Source organism: Gopherus flavomarginatus, chromosome 3 (genome assembly GCF_025201925.1).
Source record: "Gopherus flavomarginatus isolate rGopFla2 chromosome 3, rGopFla2.mat.asm, whole genome shotgun sequence".
Taxonomy (NCBI): Eukaryota; Metazoa; Chordata; order Testudines; family Testudinidae; genus Gopherus; species Gopherus flavomarginatus.
This window is the reverse complement of record NC_066619.1, coordinates 281,025,400-281,052,504: the sequence shown is the minus strand read 5'-3', so window position 1 is coordinate 281,052,504 and position 27,105 is coordinate 281,025,400. Positions and strand designations below refer to the sequence as shown.

Here is a 27,105-nt window from a genome sequence, read left to right as displayed (position 1 = left end):
GGGGCGGGGCGATGGGGGTGTTTCGGGGGGCTGAGGGAGGTGACGGGGAGGGGCGATGGGGGTGTTTCGGGGGCTGAGGGAGGTGACGGGGCGGGGCAATGGGGGTGTTTCGGGGGGCTGAGGGAGGTGACGGGGAGGGGCGATGGGGGTGTTTCGGGGGCTGAGGGAGGTGACGGGGCGGGGCGATGGGGGTGTTTCGGGGGGCGGAAGGAGGTGACGGGGCGGGGCAATGGGGGTGTTTCGGGGGGGCGGAAGGAGGTGACGGGGCGGGGCGATGGGGGTGTTTCGGGGGCGGAGGGAGGTGACGGGGCGGGGCGATGGGGTGTTTCGGGGGGGCGGAGGGAGGTGACGGGGCGGGGCGATGGGGGTGTTTCGGGGGCGGAGGGAGGTGACGGGGCGGGGCGATGGGGTGTTTCGGGGGGGCGGAGGGAGGTGACGGGGCGGGGCGATGGGGGTGTTTCGGGGGGGCTGAGGGAGGTGACGGGGCGGGGCGATGGGGTGTTTCGGGGGGGGCTGAGGGAGGTGACGAGGAGCTGGGGGGGACTACGGGGTTTTGCGGGGGATGCTGCCAGGTTTGTGTGTGTCCCCCGGCCCTGGCTGTTGCCGGGCGGTACCATTGTCACTAACGGGGGTGTATGTGTCTCGGTTACTCCGCAGGGCAGGGCCGTGCCGGCCCGGGGAAGAGGCGCTGGCCGTATCGGGGACACCTCGTTCCTGCTCGGGGTCTCCTCAATCCGGGCTGCTGGCTTAGAGCAGGCGAGCGATCCGCCCCCCTCTGAGCGCGCGGGGTGGTGCGGTCCGACTCTCGCCCCGCCCCCTCCCAGACTCCCGGGGCGAGGCGGCCCCAGCCCGGCTCCGCGCAGCGCCCCCTGCGCTCCGCACCCTCCCCGCCCGCACAATGGCGCTGGCGCCCCGGCCGTCGCTGCTGCTTCCCCTGCCCTCCGCCGCTCTTCGGAGGGGCCGCTCCAGGCCCCGCGGCGGCGCCGAGTCCGTCGTGAGGTAACGGCCTCGCCTGGGGACGGGAGGGGGCAGGAGTGGTGGGGCGCTGAGGGGGCGGGGCAGGGTGCTGGGGGGGTTCGGGGAGTGGGGGAGGGGCGTCTGCCTCGGGGGGATGCGGGGAGTGGGGCGGTGGCGTGGGAGGACGGGGGGGGGCGAGGCATCGGGGGGAAGGGACCGGGGGGCCTGTGGAGTGAGGGTGGTTAGGTGGGACTGGTGGGGCCATTATAGCCCGGGGGGGGGTTAGGCGGAACGAGAGGGGATGCTGTAAGGGCTCGGGGTGTGGGGTGGGGGAGGGGATTAGGAGGGCAGGGTGGCCTGTGAGAAGGGGGGGTTTGGGGTTGGTATAGAGGGATGGGCGATAAGGGTGGTGGGGGGTTGAAATGGGGTGCGGACAGCGAGAACATGGGGGTGCGCTGGGGAGGGGTGGTGGTTCCCCTGCCTTTGTAGGCGTTAGGTTGGCGACCTGCTGTTATTGGGTTGCTAGGGCTCTGCCCGTTTTCTTTCCCGATTCCAGTTGCCTGGCTGAGAGGGAGCACGTGGGTGTATTAAAATAGGGCTATTATTATAAAGTGTTTGATTATAAAGCACCATGAACAGGATGAGGTGCCTGAGGCCCTGAATAATTAAAAATGCAATATATCGCAGTAGTTAACCGCAGAAAGTAGATAATAGAGTAGCAGGCATCCAGGATATGCCACATCCAAAATGCCACCACAAAATCTTTTGCAGTCATGCGAAAATTTAAAATGGCTAAATGTGTGTTTTTTTTGTAATGTCTTCCTCTTTTTCTAAACAAATGTGTAAAATAGCCAAAAATAGGGCTGTCAGTCTTGAAGGGTATATGCCTGTGTGTTCAATCCTCCAAGCTAGCTCAAAGAATGGTGGTCTTTCTGTTTGTTTGCAGTGTATTAAGAAAACGGTTGTGTGAAGGTTAAATTCTTCTTCCTGGTGTAGTGGGAAATTGAATTAGGCATGAGATATGGGGAGGAGAAAGGGGAATCTTATTCTTTGAAACTGCTTGTTCTTCAGCTGTTGGTGTTGATGTTTTAAAATTAATACTGCTTCATTTTTGTTTGAAAATGGAAAGTGTATATAATACATTTTGAAATAACATGGTGTTCTTTTTAGTCCATACGGTTTAATTTTCATTTACTAAAAGAGAAAATGGTTTCTGTTCAAGCTTCTCTGCTCAGGGGAACAAGTGACCTTGGAATATGTGGTCCTGTTTCAGTGCTGCCTGGAGAATTTCTAATTCCTTAGAAACATCTGTGAGTCTTGAGCTCCCTTAGCATATCCTGCCAGCATCTGTAACTCCTCCCACTAACATGCCAAATGTCATCTGCTAATTTTTTTTGGCATTACATTTCACTTCATGCATTGTAACTGGGGGAGGAAATGGGGAGGAAAAAAGTTTGTTTGCAATGAATGCTCCCAGACTGCCAGTAAGAATTGGGGTAGTTAATAGAAGTGACTTAAAATAAAACAAAACAGTTCTGCTCCCTAAACTCAAATGCAAAATTATTAGAGTATGTCATCATGGAGAAACATCCTAAGATAACTTTTCTTGGATCTCTTCCATGTGCTTCAGAATTTCTGGACTTCTGTAGGGTGCTTGGGAAATTGGCATTCATAACTGAAATCCTGGGCACTGTATCAGGAAAAGGGAATAAATAATCTTAAATTGTCTTGAATAAAACTTACTTAACACTTAACTGCTAAAAGAAGTCTTCCAGGAAGTGTGTCGTTTCAAAAATTGATGTATTGCTTGGTTCTTAATGAGATTTTGTTTTTGTGAAGGATAGAACGAGATTTAATTTAAAAAAATGCGTGTGTTTTCACGTAAAAAATTTGAAAGAAAACATTGAGTAAAAAAAAATCTCAGCTAACAATAGAAGTTAAATTTACTTGTTATAGAATTATAAATATCTATCCACCCTGGTGTAACCATTGCAGAGCTAAATACTTTATTTTACACACAAGGATAACACTGGTGATTTGTACTTTATAATACAAGTTACTACTTCAGAGGTAGGAAAAATGTAAAGTTACTGTCTATTAAAGTGCTTCCATTTTGATCTTCAATAAGCCTGTCATGGTGTTCCATTGACAGGTGAAATATTTAGACGAGAGATAGAGGTACTATTAAAGCAAAATTCTAAATAGGTCTCATAGCTTTCTTATATGGGAATCTTAGATAGGCGTTCAGTGGAAAATCCTCATGTTCACTGCCCTTCATATAGTACCTTTTGAATATTCATTGAGGCGCACACTGACGTGTTTTTGCAGAAATTTTTCTGAGGCTATATGTTGGGGGTAGAGGGGTTACGGGAATTGTCTCCAAATTTCTTGATGCTGAGGACATATTCCTGCTGAAGGTTTACATTGTGCATTGGTGTGATTGTGCTGTTCTTTATGTATATTATGGAGGACAATATATATGTTGCATATGACACTCTCATTTTGAAAACACATAGAAAGGGGTGTGTTTTACTTTGTAAAGTTTTATGACTTTTTAGGTGGGTTGCCTCTCAAAAGTCTTTGAAACCATTGTCCTGTGGACTAGAGATGGTTAATGTAACTAGTGGACTAACAAAATTAGTTGAGCACTTCTTCCAAAGATGAAGAACGTTCGGGCAGGAGGGAAGCATGGTAGTGGATATGTTTGTTTTCAGCCAAGGCCTGGTCTATGTGCAGATTTTTGTACTAGTGCTTGGTTAGAGGTGTTTTGTTTTAACTGAAATTATTGCAATGGTACAACTCACAGTGTGCATGCTGTTACACTGGTATAAAGGTACCTCGCCCAGATATAGCTTATTCCCATACGGAGGAAGAATAAACTATACATCTTTATAAGCAATTTCATACAGGTATTACTGTGTTCATAAAAGGTGTGTGTTTTTGGTTTTTTTGGTTAACTGCCTTACCTGTACTGGGGTAGTTTAGTTCTGGGGGAATTCTGCGCCACTGCATATGTGTAGAATTTATGTCCCCTGCAGATTTCTTGGTTTACGTGTAGAAAAATGACTTTTCTGGTGGGGAAGCAAAGGGAAGCCACAAGAGCGGTCATGGGACCCTGCCCAGCAGTGTGTTTTGGGTGCTCAGGGCAGCCAGCAGAGAGGTAAATCACTGGTGGGCATGGGGTGGGACTGAGGAAGATCGCGCTCATGGCTCCTACCCTATGCCAGTCTCAGCTGCTATTTCTGGCTGTGCTGGGGAGGGTGGGACTTCCTCTTCCTAGCATCTGGGACTGGATCAGACACCCCCCCTCCCGATTTCTCCCCCAGCTGCAGGAAGCTCTGCAAACTTCCGCCTGCTTCCTGCACCCATTGCTCCTCAGCTGCAGGGGAAGGGATCACTGTACAGGAAGCTACTCCCCCATCCGCCCAACCCCTGTGCATCCAGATGCCTTCATACTCAGACCCTCCCACTGAGTCTCATCCCCCCTGCACTCAGAACCCCTCCGATGAGCCCCACTCCCCCTGCACCTGGTCCATCCTGGTGAGCCACCCGCATCCCCACCCCACCAAGCCCCAAACAGCTGCAGCTGGATCCCTACTCCACTCCCCTAGCAATTGGACCCCCCCAGAGACCCCTGCTGAGCTCTATTTCCCTCCCCCCCCGAGTCCCAACCACCTTTACCTGGAACCCCCCCCACCGCAGAGTCCTATTACTGCTGCACCCAGAACACCCCAACAATCCCCTGTGCATCCAGATCCCCCCTGTGGATTCCCCGCTGAGCTGCCTGCACCCAGATTATCCCACACAGAACCCTGTCAACTCACACCTGGATCTCCCCATACTAGGATCCTGCCCTACTGAGCCTGCCTGCCCACACTTGGTGTATCTGGCACGGAGAGGCAGGGCCCTAGGGTGCTTCTGGGGCAGGCCTGGCCCTTCTGTTGTGTCAGGGTTGAGTGCAGCTTCACCCCTGAGTCTGTGTCTCAGAGGGGTAGGGGGAACTGCACATGGATCTCCCACCTCTGTGCAGCCAGAGGTAGGAGAATTTGCAGAATTTTAAAATATTGTGTGCAGAATTTTTAATTTTTTGGTGCAGAATGCCCTCAGGAGTATGTAGTTAGTGGTACAACTTTTGTCTGCAGACCCAGATCTAAGTGTATTAAGGAAAAGCATGGACAAGGGCAGGAGGGATGACACTGATGGAGTGAGATGGACAGAAGAGAGTGATGCATGTTTGTTACCTTTCTTAATGAAATATTATTCTCAATGCAAAGATTTTTCTTAGTTGAGAAAAAAGTAAAACAAATATTTTTTTTTCTAGGCATTTTCTCACAAGGCTTCACCAAGATTTTTTCAACTTCTGTTTTTAGATCACTGTTCAAAAATTTTTCTGCCAAGTTTTGAGAAAGTGAATAGAAAAAAAAAAATTACCAGTCATCAAAATGAGTAGGTAGTAATACTCAGGGCTTGAAAAATCTACTTGACATCTACTGGCCAAGGAGTGAAATCCTTGTCTAGACTATAAGAAATCAAATAGTAGGACAGCAATTGATTATTGTTACATCTCTACGGTTACAATACAGTGTGCTGTTATGTCCACGCCAGGCTTGTCTTACACTGCTTCAGGGAGACTGGCAGTTATCTTTTACCGCTCTCTTTACCAGGAAGACAGAGGTCTCTGCCGCCTTACATTACCACTCTGAAATGCCCTTTGTCTTCAGCTGGTGGTGTACAACATGAGACTTCAGTCTCTGCCCACCCACATACTCTCTCCTCTTGGTCCAATTCACCCACATATGCGGCCCTCCATTCTGGTTTTTCCATGCATCAGTTGGCAGAACGAGTGTTGGTTCATTGGCTGATACTTCTGCTAGCAAATGACACATGGTTCATCAGAATGAGAGTATTGATTGGTGTTTGGGAGCTGTAGTAGGAGGAGCCAGAGAGATCTGCATTTTTTTTCAGCTGGCAATCTACTGTTGGACCACTGGCTGAGTTCCAGCAAGAGAGCTCCGTGAGTTTAGTGAAAGGTATTAAACCAGTATATTAACAGATGTTCAGATAAGTGGTGATTTTTTTTTTGAATGATCCACATTATTTTCTTACCCCATTTCTTCAGTGTGCTTCCTTTCCACAGCTTTGTCTCCGTCTCGCACCTTCCCTTCATTAGTATAATTATGCTCAGGGTTTAATACTGGGGTAGTTAATAGGCAGACTGGGGGCCAAATATAGACCGCCAGATGCTTTTGAATGGACCCCGAAATCTTTTATTTATCTTTTTTTTTAAATTTTCTTCTTGTTTGGAATCTGGACCTTGACTATACGTTGACCAAGAAATTTGGACCTTGACAAAAAATAGATTATCCCTGGTTTAGTATATTATATCTTCCCTTAATTATCACCTGTTCATGTAAGAAAAAAGTTGAATGTAAATCATGCATTGTTTTGGTACATGATGAAAAAGCATGCAAATAAGCCAATACTGCATTTGTTCAGAACAACAGTGCTGGGCTGCTGAAAGGTGCTATCCCTTTGTGTTCAGTGACCATTCACAAATATAGTGCATTGCCCAAACTGTAGAAGTAGCAGCACAAACTTAGTTGCTATTTATTTTGCTTCAAATGACATTTACGCTACCATTCAGCCTTCAGAAGTCATTTGCCATTACCATTTGACTTTTGCTGATGTGACAGATAAAGACATGGCTTTATCTCTGTATCACTGACTGATTTAATAATCCTAGGAGCAAGAGAAACTTCACCCAGAATCACTGCAGACACAACATTTGTGGGTGTGAGAGAAATAATATTTTACATTCCCTGTGTACAAACTATAAGAATAATTTGTTTTGCCTGGCTAGCGGCTGCTCTGTAAATTGGTTTCAGTAGTCCTACCGTAGCACTTCAGTGTAGACACTCACAGTAGAAGAGCAACTTTTCTGCTTGTAATACTCACTTGGCATATGCTTTCTTGTTATCTGCACCTTGGGAAAAGCTTCACTTATACTTAAATCCTTCCATTATTATTGAGATTCTTGATTGTAGTAAAAACAAGCACCTGTTAGAATATGTCTGCCTGACATTTGTATTAGTAGCTCCAACTCTTGATTTGTCCATGCCCAACACATGTGCTGGACTACTGTATTCGATATCTGTAGTCCACCTTCACAGAGCAATAACAGTGATTTTGCTAACAGCAAGTGTAGCTTTTGCATGGGCAAACTGCAACTAACGTTGGGCCGAAGTCCTCAAAATAATAACTCAGTTACTTTTAGGTCTGCAGATGTACCATGTCCTACTAATGTGGGTAGTTTTGGACCAGATGGTGCAACTTATTCCTAACCTACAGGCATTGACACTCTTGTGTCCTCTGGCCCCAGTTAAAGAGAAGGTTGGGGGTGGGGGACATTCCATTCTTTAAGCAGCCAGGTGTCATCCTTTATCAGTACTTCAGATATCAAAAGTGATAAACAGACTTTTGATGGAGGCATTTGTTTTGGTAGTCACTGTGTTGTCAGGAATTATGTGGCTGCTAAACTGACTCTGAGAATTCTTTGACAGTGTGGGGTTGCAATATGGGAGATTTTCCTAAGTCACTGCTTCTGCAGCTGAGAGGCTATGGCCTTATATATACTAACAAACTTCAACTGTAATTCACCATGGGTGCATCTCTATAGATGGTATTAGTGGTAGAAGCTGTGGTGTAGACAGGTCTCAAAAGAATTTTACCCACATATCTAAATGAGAAAGCCAGGCCTGAGCTCTGTTTGTGCTCCAGGTTCAATGGTTACAGCTGCTGCTCTGGTGGTGAATTAGAGAAGCAAAGCTGTCTAGTGTAAATGCAAGTACACAAACATGACCTCAGCGTGGGGGGATGTGCTAAATTGGTGGTTCTCAGCCTTTCCAGACTACTGTACCCCTTTCAGGAGACTGAGGCCCGAGCCCCGCTGCCCACTTCATGGGGCCCCCTGTAGTGTGGGGCCCAAGATAGTTGCCCTGCTTACCACCCTCTTAATGCCAGCTCTGCAATTGTGACCCTTCTAAACCCATCCTGTGACCTTCCCCTCCCCCCAGGGGCTCACAACCCCCATGTTGAGAAATTCTGATCTAGATGAGTTGACATACCCCCAGAAGACTTTGTCGTAACCACGGTTGAGAGCTACTGGGCTAGATGCCATTTTGAAGTAGGCCCTTCCGACCCTATAGGTCTATTGTAAAACAGAATTCTGAGTGCTGGTGCATTTACTCTTAGAACAGTAGTGGTGTTCAGATGTGCTAAATTGCCGAGGGGACCCCAAGCAACTTTTTTTTGGGGGGGGGGGGGCTCAACTTCATTAATAGGTGGTATAGACAAAGCTGTAGTAGCAAATATTACAAAGTGCAAGGAAAATATGAATCTAACTGACTTAAATCTCATGAACACAAAAAGCAAAAAAATGAATGGAATGTGGTCCTCTAAAACAGTGGTTTCCAAACTTGTTCCGCTGCTTGTGCAGAGAAAGCTCCAGGCGGGCTGGGCCGGTTTGTTTACCTGCCATGTGTGCAAGTTCGGCTGATCACGGCTCCCAGTGTCCGCGGTTCGCTGCTCCAGGCCAGTGGGGGCTATAGGAAGTGGTGCAGGCTGAGGCACGTACTGGCTGCCACTTCCAGCAGCTCTCAAAAGCAGCTCTGCAGAATGAGTAAGACATTGCATTCTGAACTCTTAATGTGGCATGTAATGTATTAAAGCTGGAAAGTTTCAATGTCATCTGCTTTGTGTGACAGGCAGAATCATCATCATTATTATTATTTTTTTGGAGCTCATTAGGAAAATAAACTATATACAAAGTTCAGAGAAAATAGTGCCATTTACTTTTTCACTCACAAAGGTGCAGCATGAGCATCAGAAAGTTGCAGCGCTGGTGAGGGAGTTACAGCGCTGCAACTTAGGAGGTGTACACATCTGCAGGGCATCACCAGCGCTGCAACTCCCTGTTTGCAGCGCTGGCCGTGCTCCCGTTTTGTCTCAGGTGTAGAGGATCCAGCGCTGGTAATCAAGTGTAGACACTTACCAGCGCTTTTCTTGACCTCCGTGGAGTAAGCAGGTATCCCAGCATACCTGAGGATACCTCTCTGGTAATCAAGAAAACTCCTCTGCCCTGTGCTCACCTGACCCCTCCTTTAAATGCCCCTGGAAATTTCAAAAATCACCTTCCTGTTTGCTCAGCCAGGCGTGGAGTGCAATTAATCAATCAATCATTCAGCGACCATGCCTCCATGCACCAAACGAGCCCCAGCATGGACCAATGCAGAGCTGCAGGATCTAATTAGTGTGTGGGGAGATGAGGCTGTTCAAACACAGCTGCGCTCCAGAAGGAGAAACTATGGTCAGATATCGCAGTCCATGATGAGAAGGGGCCATGAACGGGATGCCTTGCAATGCAGAGTCAAAATTAAGGAGCTGAGGAGTGCATACTGCAAAGCCCGTGAGGGAAACCGACGATCAGGAGCTGCCCCCACAACCTGCAGGTTTTACAAGGAGCTGGATGCCATACTTGGGTGTGACCCCACCATGAATCCTAGGAGCACGATGGAGAGTTCAGAGCAGGGAGAAGTGGGGGATGGTGTAGAGGGTGAATACAGTGATGCTACTGGCGTGGAGGGAGACACCCCGGAGTCTCAGGACACAGGCAGCCAGGAGCTCTTCTCCAGCCCTGAGGAGACTAGCCAGTCGCAGCAGCTGGAAGCGGACGTTGATGAGGAAGCTGAGGATCGTGCTCCTGGTAAGTAGATTGCAATGTTTTGGGAGAGGAGGATTTTCGTTATGGCTGCCTGCATGCATGCCTAAACGTGGAATAGCCCATTGATGTGATCTATGACATCTGTGTAATCTGTCTCAGTAATCTCTTGAAAAGTTGCAGCTAGAGCTTGGAATAGCCCATTGATGTGATCTATGACATCTGTGTAATCTGCCTCAGTAATCTCTTGAAAAGTTGCAGCTAGAGCTTGGGCAATGTGCTTTCTCAAGTTTATAGGGAGAGCCACCGTGGTCCCTGTCCCGGTCAGGCTAACTCGTCCGATCCACCGTGCAGCGAGGGGTGGGGGGACCATGGCTGCACACAGGCAAGCTGCATAGGGGCCAGGGCGGTATCCACATTCCTGTAGAAGACCCTCCCTCTCTTCCCAGGTAACACGCAGCAGTGATATGTCTGGCAGTACGAAAGCCTGTTGATAGTTTAGGGATAATTGAGGGCAGGGAGCTAGATTCACGGCTCCCCAGCCCAAGGCGCTCTGTTTCCCCTCCCCCAACCCCCCCCCCCCCCCCGCCCTTCCCAGCACGTAGGCATCCACGCGGTGTGCTCTGCTGTTCCCCCAGCCCCCCTTCCAAGCAGGCACCCTGCCCCGCGGTGTGCTCTGTTGTTCCCCCAGCCAGCAGTCCTAGCAGGCACTCATCCCCGCGGTGTGCTCTGCTGTTTCCCCAGCCAGCAGTCCAAGCAGGCACCCTGCCCCGCGGTGTGCTCTGCTGTTTCCCCAGCCAGCAGTCCAAGCAGGCACCCTGCCCCGCGGTGTGCTCTGCTGTTTCCCCAGCCAGCAGTCCAAGCAGGAACCAAGGCATCCCACTAACATGGGAGAAATTTTAGCAAAAGTACTCACCCCATTGCTCGACATGACTTAGCTTTCTTGACCTCTACAGTGTTATGTGAGGTATGTGAGAGGGATGCTACCTAAAGTTTCAAATGTCCTTCAAAATTTGATAATAAACAATGATGCCCCTGTGTATTACATGTCTCTATCTCTATTTTTTCTAGGGAACTCGAATAATGCAGCTGTATCACCGGCCTCACGTAGATTACAGAACTTGAGGCGTAATCCTAGGAAATCAAAAGAGGAATTGATCAAGACCGTTCTGAACCACTACAACAGGGAAAGTAGGAAGACTGAGGAATGGAGAAATACTGTACATGAATGGAGGCAGAGAGAAAGCAGGAGAAAGGAATTGTCTGCCAAAAAAATAGCCAGGCAGATGATGAGCCTCCTGTCTCGCCAAACCAAGTCTTTTGAGTCTCTTGTAGCCATGCAGACAAATATATACCGTGATAACCCACAGCCTTCCCAAAGCACTCTTCCTTGTCCCCCTGTGTATCCTCAAAACAGCTTTCTGCAGCAGCCAGTTCCTTATTATCACCAGCTGCCCCCAACTTCTATAAGATCACCTACTAACCAAGATATCTATAATTCTTACCCAGTGCACTCCACCCCCATCATTCTGCAGCAAAGTAATGGTGACTTGCATCAGACAGTGCCAATTGAGTAAAATAGGACATAGTAAAACCTCTTAATGTACTGTGAACCACCCATACCCCCTTGCATGTTTTTTACTGTATGACAAATAAAAGTTTTTGCTTTGTATTTCTTTCAATACGTTTAATTGGTGCTAGAAATGGTAAATTATACACAGCAAGGTAAAGCAAAGCACAACACATGCATCAAACATTACTGCTGGCTCTCAGCATCAAATTGCTCCCTTATAGCATCCCTAATCCTTGAAGCCCTTTCCTGGGCCTCCCTATTAGCCCTGCTCTCTGGCTGAGCAAACTCATTCTCCAAGCGTCTAACCTCGGAGGTCCATTCCTCACTGAACCTTTCACCCTTCCCTTCACAAATATTATGGAGGGTGCAGCACGCGGATATAACAGCGGTTATGCTGCTTTCCATCAAATCTAGCTTCCCATAGAGACTGCGCCAGCGAGCTTTCAAACGGCCAAAAGCACGCTCCACAGTCATTCTGCACCGGCTCAACCTGTAGTTGAACCGTTCCTTGCTCCTGTCAAGCTTCCCTGTATATGGTTTCATGAGCCATGGCATTAATGGGTAAGCGGGGTCTCCCAGAAACACAATGGGCATTTCCACGTCCCCTACTGTTATCTTGTGATCTGGGAAAAAGGTCCCGGCCCTAAGCCTCCTGAACAGGGCACTGTTCCTAAATATGCGTGCATCGTGCACCTTTCCAGGCCATCCAGAGTAAATGTCAGTGAAATGCCCACGGTGATCCACAAGCGCTTGCAGAACCACGGAGAAGTACCCCTTGCGATTAACATACTCTGATGCCAGGTGGGGTGGAGAGATAATAGGAATATGCGTCCCATCTACTGCCCCTCCACAGTTAGGGAACCCCATTTCTGCAAAGCCATCTAAAATGTCCTGCACATTCCCAAGAGTCACGGTTCTTCTTGTCAGTGTTCGATTAATGGCCCTGCAAACTTGCATCAGCACCATTCCAACGGTGGACTTTCCCACTCCGAACTGGTTCGCCACCGATCGGAAACAGTCTGGAGTTGCCAGCTTCCAGATTGCAATAGCCACCCGCTTCTCCACAGAAAGGGCATCTCTAAATCTCGTGTTCATGCGCCGCAGGTTGGGGGCGAGATCATCATAAAGTGCCATGAAAGTGGCTTTCCTCATACGAAAGTTCTGCAGCCACTGCTCGTCATCCCATGATTGCAGGACGATGTGATCCCACCACTCAGTGCTGGTTTCCCGAGCCCAAATGCGCCGGTCCACGGAGCAGAGCACGTCTGTTACTGCCACTAGCAATGTACTGTCTGCACATTGATGCGATTCACTATCATCGTCTGACTCCTCAGTGTCACTCTCACTCACATTTAGCAGCTGAAGGAATAGCTCCACAGCCAGGCGAGATGTGCTGGCAATAGTCATTAGTAAGGTATTCAGTAGCTGAGGATCCATTCTTGAAAGATAATGCAGAAAAAGCTCTGTACAGTCACAATGCTGCCACAGTGCTCCGCATGTGTACCAAAGCAACGCTGGCTGTTGGAACAGGAACAGGAAGCGGAAAGACAATCACACTTCCTTCCCCTTCCCACAAGCCCCAGCGCCGCTGTGGGACGAGGTGCTCTGTGGGATAGCCGCCCACAATGCATCACTCCCAACAGCGCTGCAGTGTGGCCACATCTAACAGCACTTGCAGCGCTGCTAGCTGTAAGTGTGGACACTCTGCAGCGCTGGCCGTATACAGCTGTACTAATACAGCTGTAACAACCAGCGCTGCAAAATTTTAGATGTAGACATGGCCTGAGAGAAGCTGAATACTTACAACTCCTTTTGAAGTAGGTGAGTTTTGAGGGTATTTGGTTCTTTCATGGTCAGGCCCTTGTAACTCTGAAAACCAAAAACGTAGATTACTGAGTCCCAGGGTGGATTAATTTAAATCAAAATGAATTACCTAATTTATTTTAATCTTGTTTCCATTTGTGCTTTTTAGTATTTTTCTTAAAGGTTAATTGTCATTGATTGGTAACCATTAAAACCTATCGATTTGCAAGTAAATATAGCTGTGCAGAAAATTTGATGTATTTTCCTAACCAGGAGGATAGACTATTTATTTAAGCAATTATAGCTTAACATAGATTTATTAAGGTCTTTGCATGTTTTACTATGTTAGAAAATGTTGAATGATGCATTTCTTATTTATTAGTTGATCCATTTTTTACCTATAATTTTTGTCAATCTGCATTTGGATGGAAATTGGAATGCAGTGAAAAATACACAAGTATCATTTCAGAATTGTTTTTAATTAGTTGGATACAATTGCCTTAATTGTTCTGGATATATATGGATTTTTTTAATCAAAACATGCTTTTTGCATTTAAAACTGACTCCCTTTTTAAACCAAGGAGGGAGGTAGTGAATTTCTGATCAGTCACCTTTAAGTTTTTAAAACTAATAGATCTCATCCTCTCACCCCTAGTTTTTATTCATACATTGGAAAAAGAAAACATGCTTTCCTGCTTTTTCAACCCCAGTCAGTTTCTTGAACTAGTCTTTGAACTGAACTAATTTGAATAAACTAAAATGAGGAAAATAAATAGATTAAAATAAATTAATGGAGATATACTTATCTCATAGAACTGGAAGGGACCCTAAAGAGTCATGGAGTCCAACCCCCTGCCTTCACTAGCAGGACCAAGTACTGATTTTGCCCCAGATCACTAAGTGGCCCCCTTAAGGATTGAACTCACAACCCTGGGTTTAGCAGGGCAATGCTCAAACCACTGAGCTATCCCTCTCCTGTTGATATATTCTGTTGACACTGCAGAAGTGACTATTGCTGTCCAAAAACTGACTGGGTACGTCAACAAATTCTGATTCCAGGTATTTAGCTAGTGAATTCCAGTTTACTGGTTTGACTTTCTTTAAAATTTCAGCAGTCAACATGTACTGATTGAATATTTTTGTTATTTAATTTACATGACTTTACGTTTTATAAGAAGTTTAGGCCTTATATAAATGTTTCATAGCTTTAAATTTTAAATAGGTTTATTTTTAAAACTAAATGTGTGTACATATAAAAAAACTTAAACAAGAATCCATATAAAAATCATCAATTTTTATCCTCACTGCTGAGTTTGACACTGCCATTGTTTGAGGCTAGAACAGTGGTATATATCCAGACCACTGCTACTTGCTATTCTGTCTGAAAATGAGTTCATTTTTCATGTTTTATTCCCAAGTGAACATTTGTCAGTATTGCAAAATTGCCAACAATTCGTACAGATCTGACATAATTGGCTATTTATATTTGAATCAGGCCTATGGCTACAATGGCAATAACAGCAGGCCAGGATACATTTTGTTGGCAACTGCTGAGAAGTGTCGTTTGTTTTAAAAACAATATGAGAGCCCTTTGGACTCAATTTTTAAAAATGGTGGTTGTGCAGTGTATGAGTAGGAAACACATCATTTAACAAACCTCTCATTCCCAGACTGACAGCAAATATCTGTTTAAGCTCCTGAAGAGAAATCTTTTAGTTGCTTGCAGATTTTGAATAATTGTGCTGTGGATCTTTCTATTTCTTCAGTTCACTGACAGCTATGAAATTAACCTTCACCATGTGTTAGGCATTCTCAAACATTTCTGTGGGAGGAGTGTAACGTTTGCCAATGTGAAACAAAGCATACGCAAAGCAACACTTAAGTACACCAGTGGAACTACATCCGTTACATCTGCTGAATAGTATCGTTTACCCACTTACCACAGCTGTAGTTATGGCTCAGACATATGGCAAACTAGTCTACAACCCTCAACAGGGAATCCATTTTAATGACACTCTATTTCTGCCTGTTTCATCAGTAATATCAGACTGGGAAACAACAGGAAAAGGAAGTCTGTGTGTAGTGCACCAAATAAATTAGATGTAGGAATACAGGATGCAATGAAGAGTAATAAGGAAGGTGGCTGTTTTTTCCACAATCTGCGGCTGGGTGGGTGGGCGGGTATTAGGACTTTATTAAATGAAGCAAAATAGTGTGGCATTAACTTTGTATGTTTAGTCCTCATACATAAAACCACACACATTTGTCCAAAATTAAAATGTTGCTTTTCTGTAAGGAAAACTTCAAGAACACAGTACTAGTTGTAATAATTGCTAACTTGTCAGACCTATCATTCTTGCATGTGCCTTCAGATGTTGACAGATGTTTGCCAGTCTATTTGACCTTTTCAGCACCTTGCCTATTACTTGGGCTATGTCTTCACTAGAAATGCTGCACTGGCATTTGGTTTCAGTAGTCCTACCTTAGCACTTCAGAGTAGGCACTCATTACAGTGAGAGGAGGAGCTCTCCAGTGACTGTAGTTAATTCACCTCCCCATGCGGTGGTAGCTAAATCAACGGAAGAATTCTTCTGTTGACCTAGTGTTGTCTGCAGCATGAGTTAAGGTCGGCTTAACTACGTGGCTCAGGCCAAGTTTCAGTCAGACTAAATCAATCCAAATGTGCCCCAAAATGCTTAAGTGATGCAGAGATGGATGGAGAGGTGAGCAGATATTCTGAAAGACTGACAGTTCTCAATTAAGTTGTCTTCTGGTGATTCTGCTCAGTAGCAATGTCCCTTTCTCCAGTCACCAATGTCTCAGTGGATCTATAACTTGTCCTGTAGTAGACATTACAAGAGCTTAGGTATTCTCATTAAATAACTTTTTTTTTCTAAAACGTTAAAAGTATTAATTCAGAGATAGACATATGAGCATAACATTTCCAATATCAAAACTTTCCAATGTGGTTTTGTATGTAAATACTTGAATAAAATAGAAGCTCAATAATTAAATGACAGAGTGTTTTTTTTGGAAGAGTTGGTTTTTCACAAACCTATTAAGTATCTAAATACTCTGGAGAACACTTAGATATAGGTAACTTTTATTTCTCAAATGAGGTAAAGAAAACTTGCTCTTCTGCTGAAGATTACGTAGTGAATTTGGCACAAACAATTCATGTATAATCTGATCTATACTTTTATTTCCTATATTTTGGGGTTATTGAATGAAACTTTTTGTTGATGTTGAACTTTGTATGGTAATAAATTGGTTAGTAGGTAGAAAAATGAGGATTCCACCTCAAGTGCACACTGAATGAAGAAATTTAATTGAAAAAGTATTGGGAAATTTTCAGTCTTTCTTAGGTTTTGGATTCCATGTTGAGAATTTAAGAGAAAACTATTAAGAGTCAGTGCACTACAAAATAATGATTAAGACATATTTTTAACAAACAAAAACCCATGCCTTGACTAGTCCATCATTCTGTGCAATGCTCTCACTGAGTAACCGCGTAATCTTTGCTTTACCCTGGTCTTTGTGTAACCCACACATCTTCTGGGTGTGATGTTCTGTCCCATCTAGTGGAAATGAGACCACTTAGAAAGAGAGTTAAGTGAGTCTGCTCTGCAGCCTTAGCTTACAGCCAGTTGGCTTTTAGCTCATGCAGTAGAAGCTTGTGTACTAAGTTCCAGAGGCCCCAGGTTCAGTCCTGCCTGCCAGTGACTGGGGCCTGTCAGTGTTACATTTGCTCTTCATTTCTTCCTGTTGTTTCGTACTTCTCACCTCCCCAAATGTTGTCAGGTCAGAAATTAGTTTAAGCTCCTTGGGACATGATTCCTGTCCCACATATTTTAATTGTCAGATGACTGGTATATCACTATAACAAACGATAAAACATTTGATGGTGATAGCACTAATTGTTTTCAGTGTAGTAAAATATCTGGTTTCATTTTTAGCTTCATTCTAATACTGTATCTAAAAGTAACCTTGTCACATGGTACTTCAGTTTTTCAAATCTGGGAACTGGTGAACCATAATTTCTTTAAAGGTGACATGCAAATGAAAAAAAACCTAGGTTTGTGACCATTTTTTTTTTTTTGCGTCTTTATGCTGTAATGAATGCCTGAAAGGTTTTCTTCTGGCGTGTGTTTTTTTAATTAGAAACTCCAGTTTAGTTTGGCCTGGAATATTCTGGTAATTATAGAACTAATTACATTATGATATTACAAGACTCAAGAGAATAGAATTTGAGCATTTGAAGGTAAAGTGATTTTGAGTCTCCTTTTGGGAGAAATGGAATCTTTTAATATTCAACAGCTCTTAAGTAACGTGTGAGAGTTCACAGTTACAATTTCTGAGGTCCCCATCTGCAGCAAGACAAGACAGCTGCTACCTGGCCCAGAGTGGGGCAGCAGGGCCAAAAATCCCTGGACAGCTTTCCCCCTGCTTCCGACTGGGAAGAGGGAGGCGAGAAGCCTCAGGTGGCTTCCCCCACTGCTCTTAGCTGTGAAATTGACAAAACAGCCTGGCTCTCTGCCCCCCTCCCCCCCCCCCCTCCCCAGCTGCCCAGGCTTCTGGCTCCAGTGAGGGGCAGCTAGGCTGTAACTCTCTGCTTTCTTGTCAGTTGCACAGCTCCTGCCCTGAAGTTGAGAAGACAGCCAGCAGTGCAGTGTCTATACAGATACTGAGGGCAGGTCTACACTTGCCATTTAAAGTGGAAAAAGTCCCTTTTCTGTGCAAAAACCACGGGAGCGTCTACAGTTGCCAATGACTCTTTGCAGTGAGACTCAAAAGTTTCACTGCTAAAAGAAAACCACCTCCACGAGAGGCATACAGCTCTTACCGGTGATGCTTTGCAACGATGTGCAAGTGAAGACACATTCTTCCAGTTTACACAACTTTCAGCCTCTGGACGATATCCCACAATGCCTAGGTGACCACTCTGGCTAGCAGCTCTCCTGCTCTGATGCCAGGTAAACAGACATCCACCCCTCCCCCGTAAAGCCCCCGGAACTTTGAAACTCCACTTCCAGTTCTCTTGGCAAGTGGCAAGTGCTCACTTATCTGGCCAGGTGACAATGCCTGCTTCACAGAGCAAATGGACCCCTGCTTGGAGCAATCCTGAGCTGCTGGAGCTTATCATTGGTTGGGGAGAAGAGGCTGTGCAGGGATCCAGGATGCCCCACGATCACCCTTTCCACAAGACCCATCGTCAAAATGGAGAGCGCTGCACTGTGGAATAGCTGCCCTAGAGCGCTGCGATGGAAGTGCTGCTAATTTAACACTCTGAGACTTAGGAATTAAGTGAGTACACAAATCCAGGGCTTTGGAACGGAGCCTGGAGCTGGAGTGCGGAGCAGCTCTGGAGCAGTGGAGCTGAAGGTTTTTGCCTGGAGCTGGTGCGGAGCCGGAGCACAGCTCTAAAGCCCTGCACAAACCAGTGCATTACTTTCACCGGTTCCCTATCACCACCGGTGAAACTCGCAGTGCAGAAACTCTGCAAGTGTAGACATACCCTCTGTCTCCATAACCACACCAACAGAACTGCACCTCCACAAGAGACGTAGGGCTTATTTCAGTGTAATAGGGCATTTACATTGGTGGGAGCAACGCTGTAGTGTGCGCACTGACATACTTAGATCCATGTAACTGTGTAATATAGATCAGCCTTCATTCATAATCTACTTTTGTCTGTGCTATTCACTATACTTTTACCGTGTCCCTTCTTATTAAGATAAACTATCCAAATCTTTTCAGACTTCAGCAGCGGTAGGGATGCTAGTGTAGAGCTGCTGCAGATATTTTTACCAACATTGACTAATTCTGCTCAGAACAGGTCTAGATGACATGATTGAAAAATGCTGCTAGCTGATCTATGCTAACCCTCCTACTGTTGCTAGTGCAGTTGGAATTGCACTGATGCTAAGTAAACAGGAAGACAGTAAGTTGCCTACCAGTGTTGCCATGGTAGTAAAATTCCAAAGTTGCAGACAGGAGTTTTGGGGGGAAAGGAGGTGACTCGGATCACTATGGTTCTTGACGCTTTGTAAAACTATTGTCATAACGTAGCTGTTTAATTGTTAGGAGAAATATTCATTTTCTCTGTGTACAGCTTTGTAAGCAGATACTTTCTTGAGGTGCAGTCGGTGAACACTCTTCCCCCCCCCCCCGAAAGGTACATCTTGGGAGAGAGACATTTTTATAACTTAAGCCAGGTTTAATATGGCTAAGGAGTCCACTTCAGCTACTGAACACTTGAAAATAGTACTAATAGTTGTGTATTTTTCTGGTCAGTGGTAGCAATCACATCTGTCCTTAAATATTAGTAACTTATACTTGTCAGATTCTAGCCACTCTCATCAGTTCAGGGAAAACTTTTTAATGCAGGAATGGGCAAACTTTTTGGCCTGAGGGCTGCATTAGGTTTCGGAAATTGCATGGAGGACCGGTTAGGGAAGGAAGTTGTGGCCCAGCCTTCACCCCCTATCCGCCTTGGTGCCCCCCCGGCACTCCTGCCCCATCCAACCCCACCCCCCCGTTCCCTGACGGCCTGCCTGAGACCCCTGCCGCATCCACCACCCCACCCCTCAGCTCCCTGTCCCCTGCCGCCCCATCCAATCCCTCCTCTCATTCCTGACTGCCTCCTGGGACCCTTGCCCCATCTAACCGCCCCTTCTCCCTGTCCCTTGACTGCCTCCGGGACCCCTGTCCCTAACTGCCCCCGCCACTCCATCCAACCCCTCCTCTCATTCCTGATCTTCTCTCTCCCTCCCCCCCCCGGAACGCCTGCCCTCATTCAACCTCCTGGTTCCCCACCATCTGACTGCCTCGACCTCTGTCCACACCCCCGCCCCCTGACCAACACCCTGAACTCCCCTGCCCTCTATCCAACCCCCTCTTCTCCCTGCCCCCTTATCACGCTGCCTGGAGCACTGGTGGCTGGTGGCGCTACAGCTGCACCGCTCGGCTGGAGCCAGACACGCCGTCACCACCGCTCAGCACAGAGCACCAGGTTAGGCTGGACTCTGCAGCTGCGCTGCCCCAGAAGCTCGCAACCCCGCCGCCCAGAGCATTGCACTGGTGGCGGAGTGAGCGGAGGCTGTGGGGAAGGGGAAACAGCAGCGAAGGGGCCGGGGGTAGATCGCAGGCCGGGAGCTCAGGGGCTGGGCAAGAGGGTCCTGCAGGCCAGATGTGGCCCATGGGCTGTAGTCTACCTACCTCTGCTTTAATGAGTAGTTGCTACATGAATGATAGCACTGTAGAAGTAAATAAGAAGAGGCAGATATTGCTTTTTGTTTAATATTAAAGTTTTCCGTTTATTGAAGGCATTTATTGTCACTTGAACATTGAGAAATAAACTGTGCTTTGTGTTCGTGATGGTGTTCTTGATTTCTGATGATGTTTCTGTCTATAACCCTTTTGACTCTAAAAATCTACGTTCAGCTAATACATAATTTCAGTTCCTTGTATGGTTGCCAACTTTTTAAAAGGAAGCGCTTACTAAAGTTAAATGTGAATTTTGCCTGAACAGGGAGTGAAAGAACTTTTGCCCTAGGGAATAAATTAGCTATTGGATCTAAACATGTGAAAATCAGAAGACCATGTCAGGGGTGTCATCAATAGCTTTTATTCTTGTTTTCTCATTACCTTTCTTTATAATCACTCCTTTGATATTTTGAAACTCAAATCTATTTCTTTATCAGCAAAACACCCTATAACAATGCGTATGTGTAAAAAACATAAATATAAAATTATGGGGACTGGAGTTCACTTTTTGTTCTGTTTCCTATAAGAGAGGTTTAAACTTAAAAAAAAAAAAAAAAAAAAAAAAAAAAAAAAAAAAGAGGGGGATATGACGGGTTGGATCACAGAAACCCCCTTGGGAACTGCCAACTGATGTGGCAAGACTACTTCTGCCCCTGCTTTCCCTGCCAGCTTGGGACTCCAACACCCTGTCTTGCTGAGCCAGACACACCAGTCTGCTCCAGTGCAGACCCAGGGTCTGAATCACATGCCCCAAAGCTGCAGACTTAACTGAAAGCAACTTGAGAAGTGTTCCTGTCTTTAACACTCAGATGCCCAACTCCCAATGGGGTCCAAACCCCAAATAAATCCGTTTACCCTGTATAAAGCTTATACAGGGTAAACTCATAAATTGTTCGCCCTCTATAACACTGATAGAGAGAGATGCACAGCTGTTTGCCCCTCAAAAAGTGATTTTATTAAATACAGAAATTAGGATTTAAGTGGTTCCAACTAGTAACAGACAGAACAAAGTGAATTATCAAGCAAAATAAAATAGAACATGCAAGTCTATGTCTAATACAATAATAAAACTGAATACAAATAAAATCTCACCCTCAAAGGTGTTCCAGTAAGCTTCCTTTTACAGACTAGTCTCCTTCTAGTCTGGGTCCAGCAATCACTCACACCCCCAGTAATTACTGTCCTTTGTTCCAGTTTCTTGCAGGTATCCTTGGGGATGGAGAGACTTTCTCTTTAGCCAGCTGAAGACACAATGGAGGGGACTCCCAGGGGTTTAAATAGACTTTCTCTTGTGGTGGAGACCCCCTCGTCTCTCCTATGCAGAGTCCTGCTCCAAGATGGAGTTTAGGAGTCACCTGGGCAAGTCACATGTCCATGCATGACTCAATTTTACAAGCAGCAGCCTTTGTTTACATGCTACCCTGAACGACCTCAGGTAGACTTCTTATGTGGATTGGAGCCTTCCAAGATTCATTGTCCTTTAAGTGTTTCTTAACTGGGCACTTAATTTGCACATTCCTTTCTCGAGAACTCGAGAAGCTGACCACATGCTTTACTAAGGCTACTTAGAAATCAAGCAAGTACGCAGCCAATATTCATAACTTCAAATACAATGACACATGCATACAAATAGGATGAATAGATTCAGTAGATCACAACCTTTACAGAGATATATTGCATGGCATATGTAGCATAAAACGTATTCTGGTTATGTAATATATATACATTCATAAGCATATTTCCATAAAGCCTTGTGACGGTGTACCCCATAAGGGGATTCATGTCGAATTTCATGTCCTTACCTAATATATATATATATTTTTTTAAAAGAAAGGAAAACCAAGCCTTGGTCAGCCCAATCTTGAGTCCTTTTAAGCACTATCTCTAAGGATTGGCTCTCTTTCTCTTGCAGTTGCAGCCGTCTTCGACAAATCCAAAGCATCCTGACACAGAGCAGCAAATCTCAACCTGATGGAATCCTCTGCATTTTAGGTTAGTTTTCTGAACTGTTAAAGTGAGTAAACAACATGTCAAAGAAATGCACATACTAGACCGTTAAGAGCCGTGAAAACAATTGTGGAAGAGAAATATGGTAGGATGTAAAGTTTAGAACCATGGGCCGAAAACTACAAAATGAGATGCATCATAGATAGTATTAATCATGTTTTTTCATTTTGGTATCTTTTCTAAATTCCTTACTGTGCTGACAAACTTAGACAGAAAAGGATATCTGCTACCTTTCCCAAATCAATGGATTGTTTTTCCTTTAAGGATAAATTTATTTAAAATACAGATTCAGTGACAAGCAACCTCCTGAGAAACCAGGGAAGCAGTGATTATTTAATGGTGTCAGTAGCACATAAATTAGACATGAGTTTGCAATGTCTTATGGCACTAAAAAAAATCATATAAAACAAAGATGTGTACACAAAGGCATCATTTTATAGAACGGTAATAGCCCCATTCTACATGCCTAGGGTGTGATCCTGCCTGTAATGTTGCAGTTGTAAGTATCTAATTACTAGCAAGATATTGACAAATTGGAGGGAATTCCATGAACAATGATTGGGGTAGCTGGAAGGCATGACTGTGAGGTTAAAAATTTTATATAAAACTTGGCTAAGCAATGACAACGGAGGGGAAATGGCAATATACAAATATTTGAAGAGGAGAGGAATTACTTAGTGTACCCCAAGAGACGTTAAAACTCATAATACTGGGATTAAATTGAGAAATGGATATAATGGAAAGCTTGCTGACAGTGTGCTTTCTGTGGAATAGTCTGCCCAGGAAACTGATGGGAAACTATTGATCAGCTGGCACTTTGAAAACTGGATGGGATAGAAAATTTAATAAATGTACAGGAGGTAATAATTCTACCTTGGCAGAACGTGGATTAGGTAACATTCTGGATTTCTTACATATGTAGAATATCAGTATTATAGTAGTAGAAGAAATCTTTTGAGTTTTGGCTCAGGATGAAACAATTTTTTGCCCACTTGCTAAAGGAATTTCTCCAAGATGAGAGACTGTGCCAGTATTTTAATTTTAAATTCAAAAACATTTTGCATTTAAGTGATGCAGTAAAAACTAAAAATACGTAACTCAGTTTAGACTAGCATCAGAGACAAAAATGAAAGATTGTTTTTAAATGATGAAACTGACACAGCAGCCCTCCATTTGCACCATAGTATTCCTTGACGTCTGTTGCTTTCAATTTGAACTCCTGCTGCTGTCCTTACTTTCGAAGCAGCAGCGAAAGGCAAGAAGGAAAGAATCAGCTTTAAAGAAATGCTGTGCCTGTTGCTAGAAGCAGCAAGTAATGTTTGTCTCATTCTGTAGTTTACTTTGTTAACTGTGAACATATTGATCTGTCAGAATAAGGGAATCTTGATGTGAAATATTTCAAACCATACAGAAAATCAGCATACCATGCATAATTATTTCCAGTATGGAAAATTGTGGCATTTATTGTTGGTTAATACAAAGCACAAACATCATAATTTGTTTTGAGGTCACAGAAGGGACCATTATTATTGTCTAGTTTGACCTGCACAACACAGGTCACAGAATTTCACCCTGCATCAAGGCCGTAAATTTGGTTGTGCTAGACCATATATTTCAGAAAAACATCCAATCTTGATTTAAGTACTCTTCAAGTGACAGAGAATCCTCCAGTTCCTCAAGTTATTAACTCCAGGGTTAAAAAATTGCACTTTATTTCTAATGTGAATTTTTCTAACTTTTTTCAGCCACTGGAACTTATGTTCTGTTTCTTAGATTAAAGAGACCTATGTTATAAATCTTTTCCTGTTCAGATACTTACTTAGGCATAAAGTATCATTATATAAATTGACACATTCTCCCTTCTCAGAAAGATATTGCATCAGTGTGAACTACAGATTTGTGCTAAAGTTAAAAAAACTTCTTCGTAAGATTCCAAAAGAAGGATGGGCGGTAGAGGGTTCAGTGGCAGTTAAAAATATATTTAAAGCTTAATTTTTAAAAACATGCATCTTTAAGATCCAGAGATATTTGAGTGGTAGAATTGTTGGGTTCTTTGCAGGCAGTGAATGACATCACAACTACCATAAACAGATGTGAATGGACAGGTACATGTTTAACTCCTGTTCTAATGTTTTTTCTGGAAGTTGTAATCTGCCTGGTTCTCTCAGAAGTTGCCGCTCAGATTTCTTGACATCTTAGAAGTGATAATTGGGGTTTAGCTAATTTTAGTTAATCACAAATTACATTTTTCAAATGGCTATGTAATTTCTTCTTTTAGGATCTTAAAAAAAAAAATGCTTGAAATTCACTTTAGGTTGAGCTGTTTTTCGAGGACACGTATTTAACTGTACAGCATGTGTTTTGAAAATTTTACCTAGATTCAATGCTACAAGGGCAGTAAAAACTGGTATGGCCTAGTTTGACCACGTTCTTAACACATGCCACAAGATTTGACCGAGTAATTCCTACAGTGGGGGGAATCATTTTCCTCTACTACATATCTGAAATCACTGTACTATTGTCTACATCATTGTGAGTAAGTTTCAGTATAATGACATTTTGTTTTGGGTAGCTTTGCAAATTTGCAAACTACAAAGCTAAATTAAAATAATGGCAGGAGGGAGAGAAGGCGTTTTGGTAGGTGATATTTCAGATGCTTGTTCCTGGTGACAAGAGATGTAGAAGAGAAGGCTCTTGCTCCAAAAGAGATGAAACTGTGTGGAGGGACAGAAAGGAAGCCAGCCCTGGTTGATTGGGTTTAGTGAGCGTAAGTGCAATGTAAGCTACAGCACGTGCAAGGGAAAGAAATGGAAGGTCTTCCACACAAGGAGAGCTATCCCGAGCTGGATTTCAGAATAAGTAGGCAGAGCCAATTGGGCCATCTGAGGCGAGATAAGTGCTGTGGTTGCACTCCTCTCTACTTATAAGAAAGAAGGGAGGCAGCGTGATTTTGTACGTGCTGGAATCTGGACAGCTGGGCCACAGAAGGGGATATAATAGTTAAGGCAAGAAATGATGAATATATGTCTGAAGACTATGGTAGAAATGTTGTGGAGACAATTGAGTCTGCTGGTAGGGGTGGTAAACTTACACTTGGTAAGGTGCATTTAACTATAGTTGACCTCTGGCTACAGCTCTTGTTGGATGGGGATATTTTCTTTTTTCAAATGGAAGCAGGTATACTCCAAAGTTGTGCTGGTAACACTCTTTTTTTTCTTTTTTCCTCTATTTCCAGTTCACTTTTCCTCTTCCTCCTAATGTGGTTTTTGTTTTTTTTTTTTTTTTTTTGGGTCTTATGCTTCTCTACTTTATAGCCATTTATTTAAATGGAATCTGCGTGGATACCACATTGCCATGATGACACTAAACAGCAGCTGGAAAATTGAGGAGGATTGTGCAAGCCTTATCAGTTAGCATTGTTGCCATGGGTTACCATTGTTGTGCATTAGCTCAGTGCAGATAGCAATTAATCTTAACTATATGAGATTCTGATTCTTCTATTTTAGTTTTGGATGAGTGGGAGAGGAGGAGGGAGAGAAAAGATTGGGTTTCTATCATCTGGGATTTGAATTCCAAGACAATGTGGTGATACCTGTCAAAGTTAGAATCAGGACTCACAATTTGTCAGACCACTCTGTTTTATTAGCGCAGCGCTCCGCCAATAACACCCAGATAATGTGAGCACCATGCAAGGCACAAACTATCTTATTTATACAGATAAAAGGGTGAGCACTTAACAAGATAACAAAGGAAGCAGAATCTGATAAGTTTACCTGGGCTAGGCATGCATATCTTATTTCCTTACTAACTATTACTGATCCTCTGTTAATGTTTCGCCATTAGCACCCTTGTTTATGCCTAATGTTTCTTTTCCTGGCACCTGTATTTCAACATTTATTTCTGCTTAAAGGTACATACAACATTTCTTTAATCCATTCTTATTTTTACAATTTAATTCATTCTACTTTCACATACTTATATTTTTCTTTAAATGTGTCATGGACCGCAGAACATGCTATGCCTTGTACTATGTAGTATCATGATTGCACCCTTCCTTCTGATAGGCTCTGGACCTTCACTTTACTTGAGGCAGTCATAGACTTGGGGCTTGGCTACACTCACACTTTACAGCGCTGCAACTGGGGTGTGAAAAAACACCCCCCTGAGCGCTGCAAGATACAGCGCTGTAAAGCGTCAGTGTAATCAGGGCAGCAGCACTGGGAGCGCGGCTCCCAGCGCTGCACGCTACACCCGTAAGGGATGTGGTTTACATGCAGCGCTGGGAGAGTTCTCTCCCAGCACTGCCGCTCTGACTACACTCACACTTGGCAGCGCTTTGAAATTCCAAATGTAGCCATACCCTTGGTCCCTAAGCTTCAGTGCCCATTTCATTGTGTTTCCTTTAGCAGGGCCAGTTTGGCTTGGTTCTCTGCAGGAATCCTCTCTTGGGTGCTTTGTAACCAGAAAACCTATGCAGAGAAACTGTTCAGCTTTCTCAAAACAAAATATGTATTAGTCAACAGGATACAGTAGTCACAGAAATGGGTTACAAATAAAGAAGGCCTGTGTGCATGAATCTTACTCTGGGAGTGTGCTGTAGCTAACAAGAGACTCTGGAGGGCTGAGACATTAGGTCCACAGGCTAAAGGTCTGGATTGTGGGATCCTTTCTGTGAAGAGGGATGTCAGGCATGGGGTCTGCCCCGATGCGTGACCTAAAGCTAACAGTAACCAGTCACTACTCAGACCCAGAGGATTCAGCAGTTGGATCCAAATACAGCAGC

General features: G+C 44.5%; 3 protein-coding genes across 3 annotated transcripts in view; all 3 read left to right on the top strand.

Annotated features, from left to right (window-relative positions):
• LOC127046411 (uncharacterized) overlaps positions 1–27,105 on the top strand; it is a 632,746-nt gene that overhangs the window by 589,481 nt on the left and 16,160 nt on the right. The gene's annotated exons all lie outside the window — the stretch shown is intronic.
• Positions 895–27,105, top strand: part of DNAAF9 (dynein axonemal assembly factor 9) — a 148,211-nt gene continuing 122,000 nt past the window's right edge. The window contains exons 1-2 of the mRNA XM_050943301.1: positions 895–999; positions 22,228–22,307. Of these exons, the coding sequence (XP_050799258.1) occupies positions 899–999; positions 22,228–22,307 (181 nt within the window). The 5' untranslated portion in view covers positions 895–898. The remainder of the gene's footprint in view (positions 1,000–22,227; positions 22,308–27,105) is intronic.
• On the top strand, positions 9,431–11,323 carry LOC127046429 (uncharacterized). The gene is made up of 2 exons (XM_050943455.1): positions 9,431–9,718; positions 10,745–11,323. The coding sequence occupies exons 1-2, from the start codon at positions 9,508–9,510 to the stop codon at positions 11,248–11,250; spliced, it is 717 nt and encodes a 238-aa protein (XP_050799412.1). The 5' UTR covers positions 9,431–9,507; the 3' UTR covers positions 11,251–11,323.

Excerpts from the sequence above, each read along its gene's own strand:
- LOC127046429 (XM_050943455.1), top strand. The coding sequence starts at position 9,508 with ATGAATCCTAGGAGCACGATGGAGAGTTCAGAGCAGGGAGAAGTGGGG. Across the intron at positions 9,719-10,744 it reads AGCTGAGGATCGTGCTCCTG|GGAACTCGAATAATGCAGCT; the intron begins GTAAGTAGATTG and ends TATTTTTTCTAG.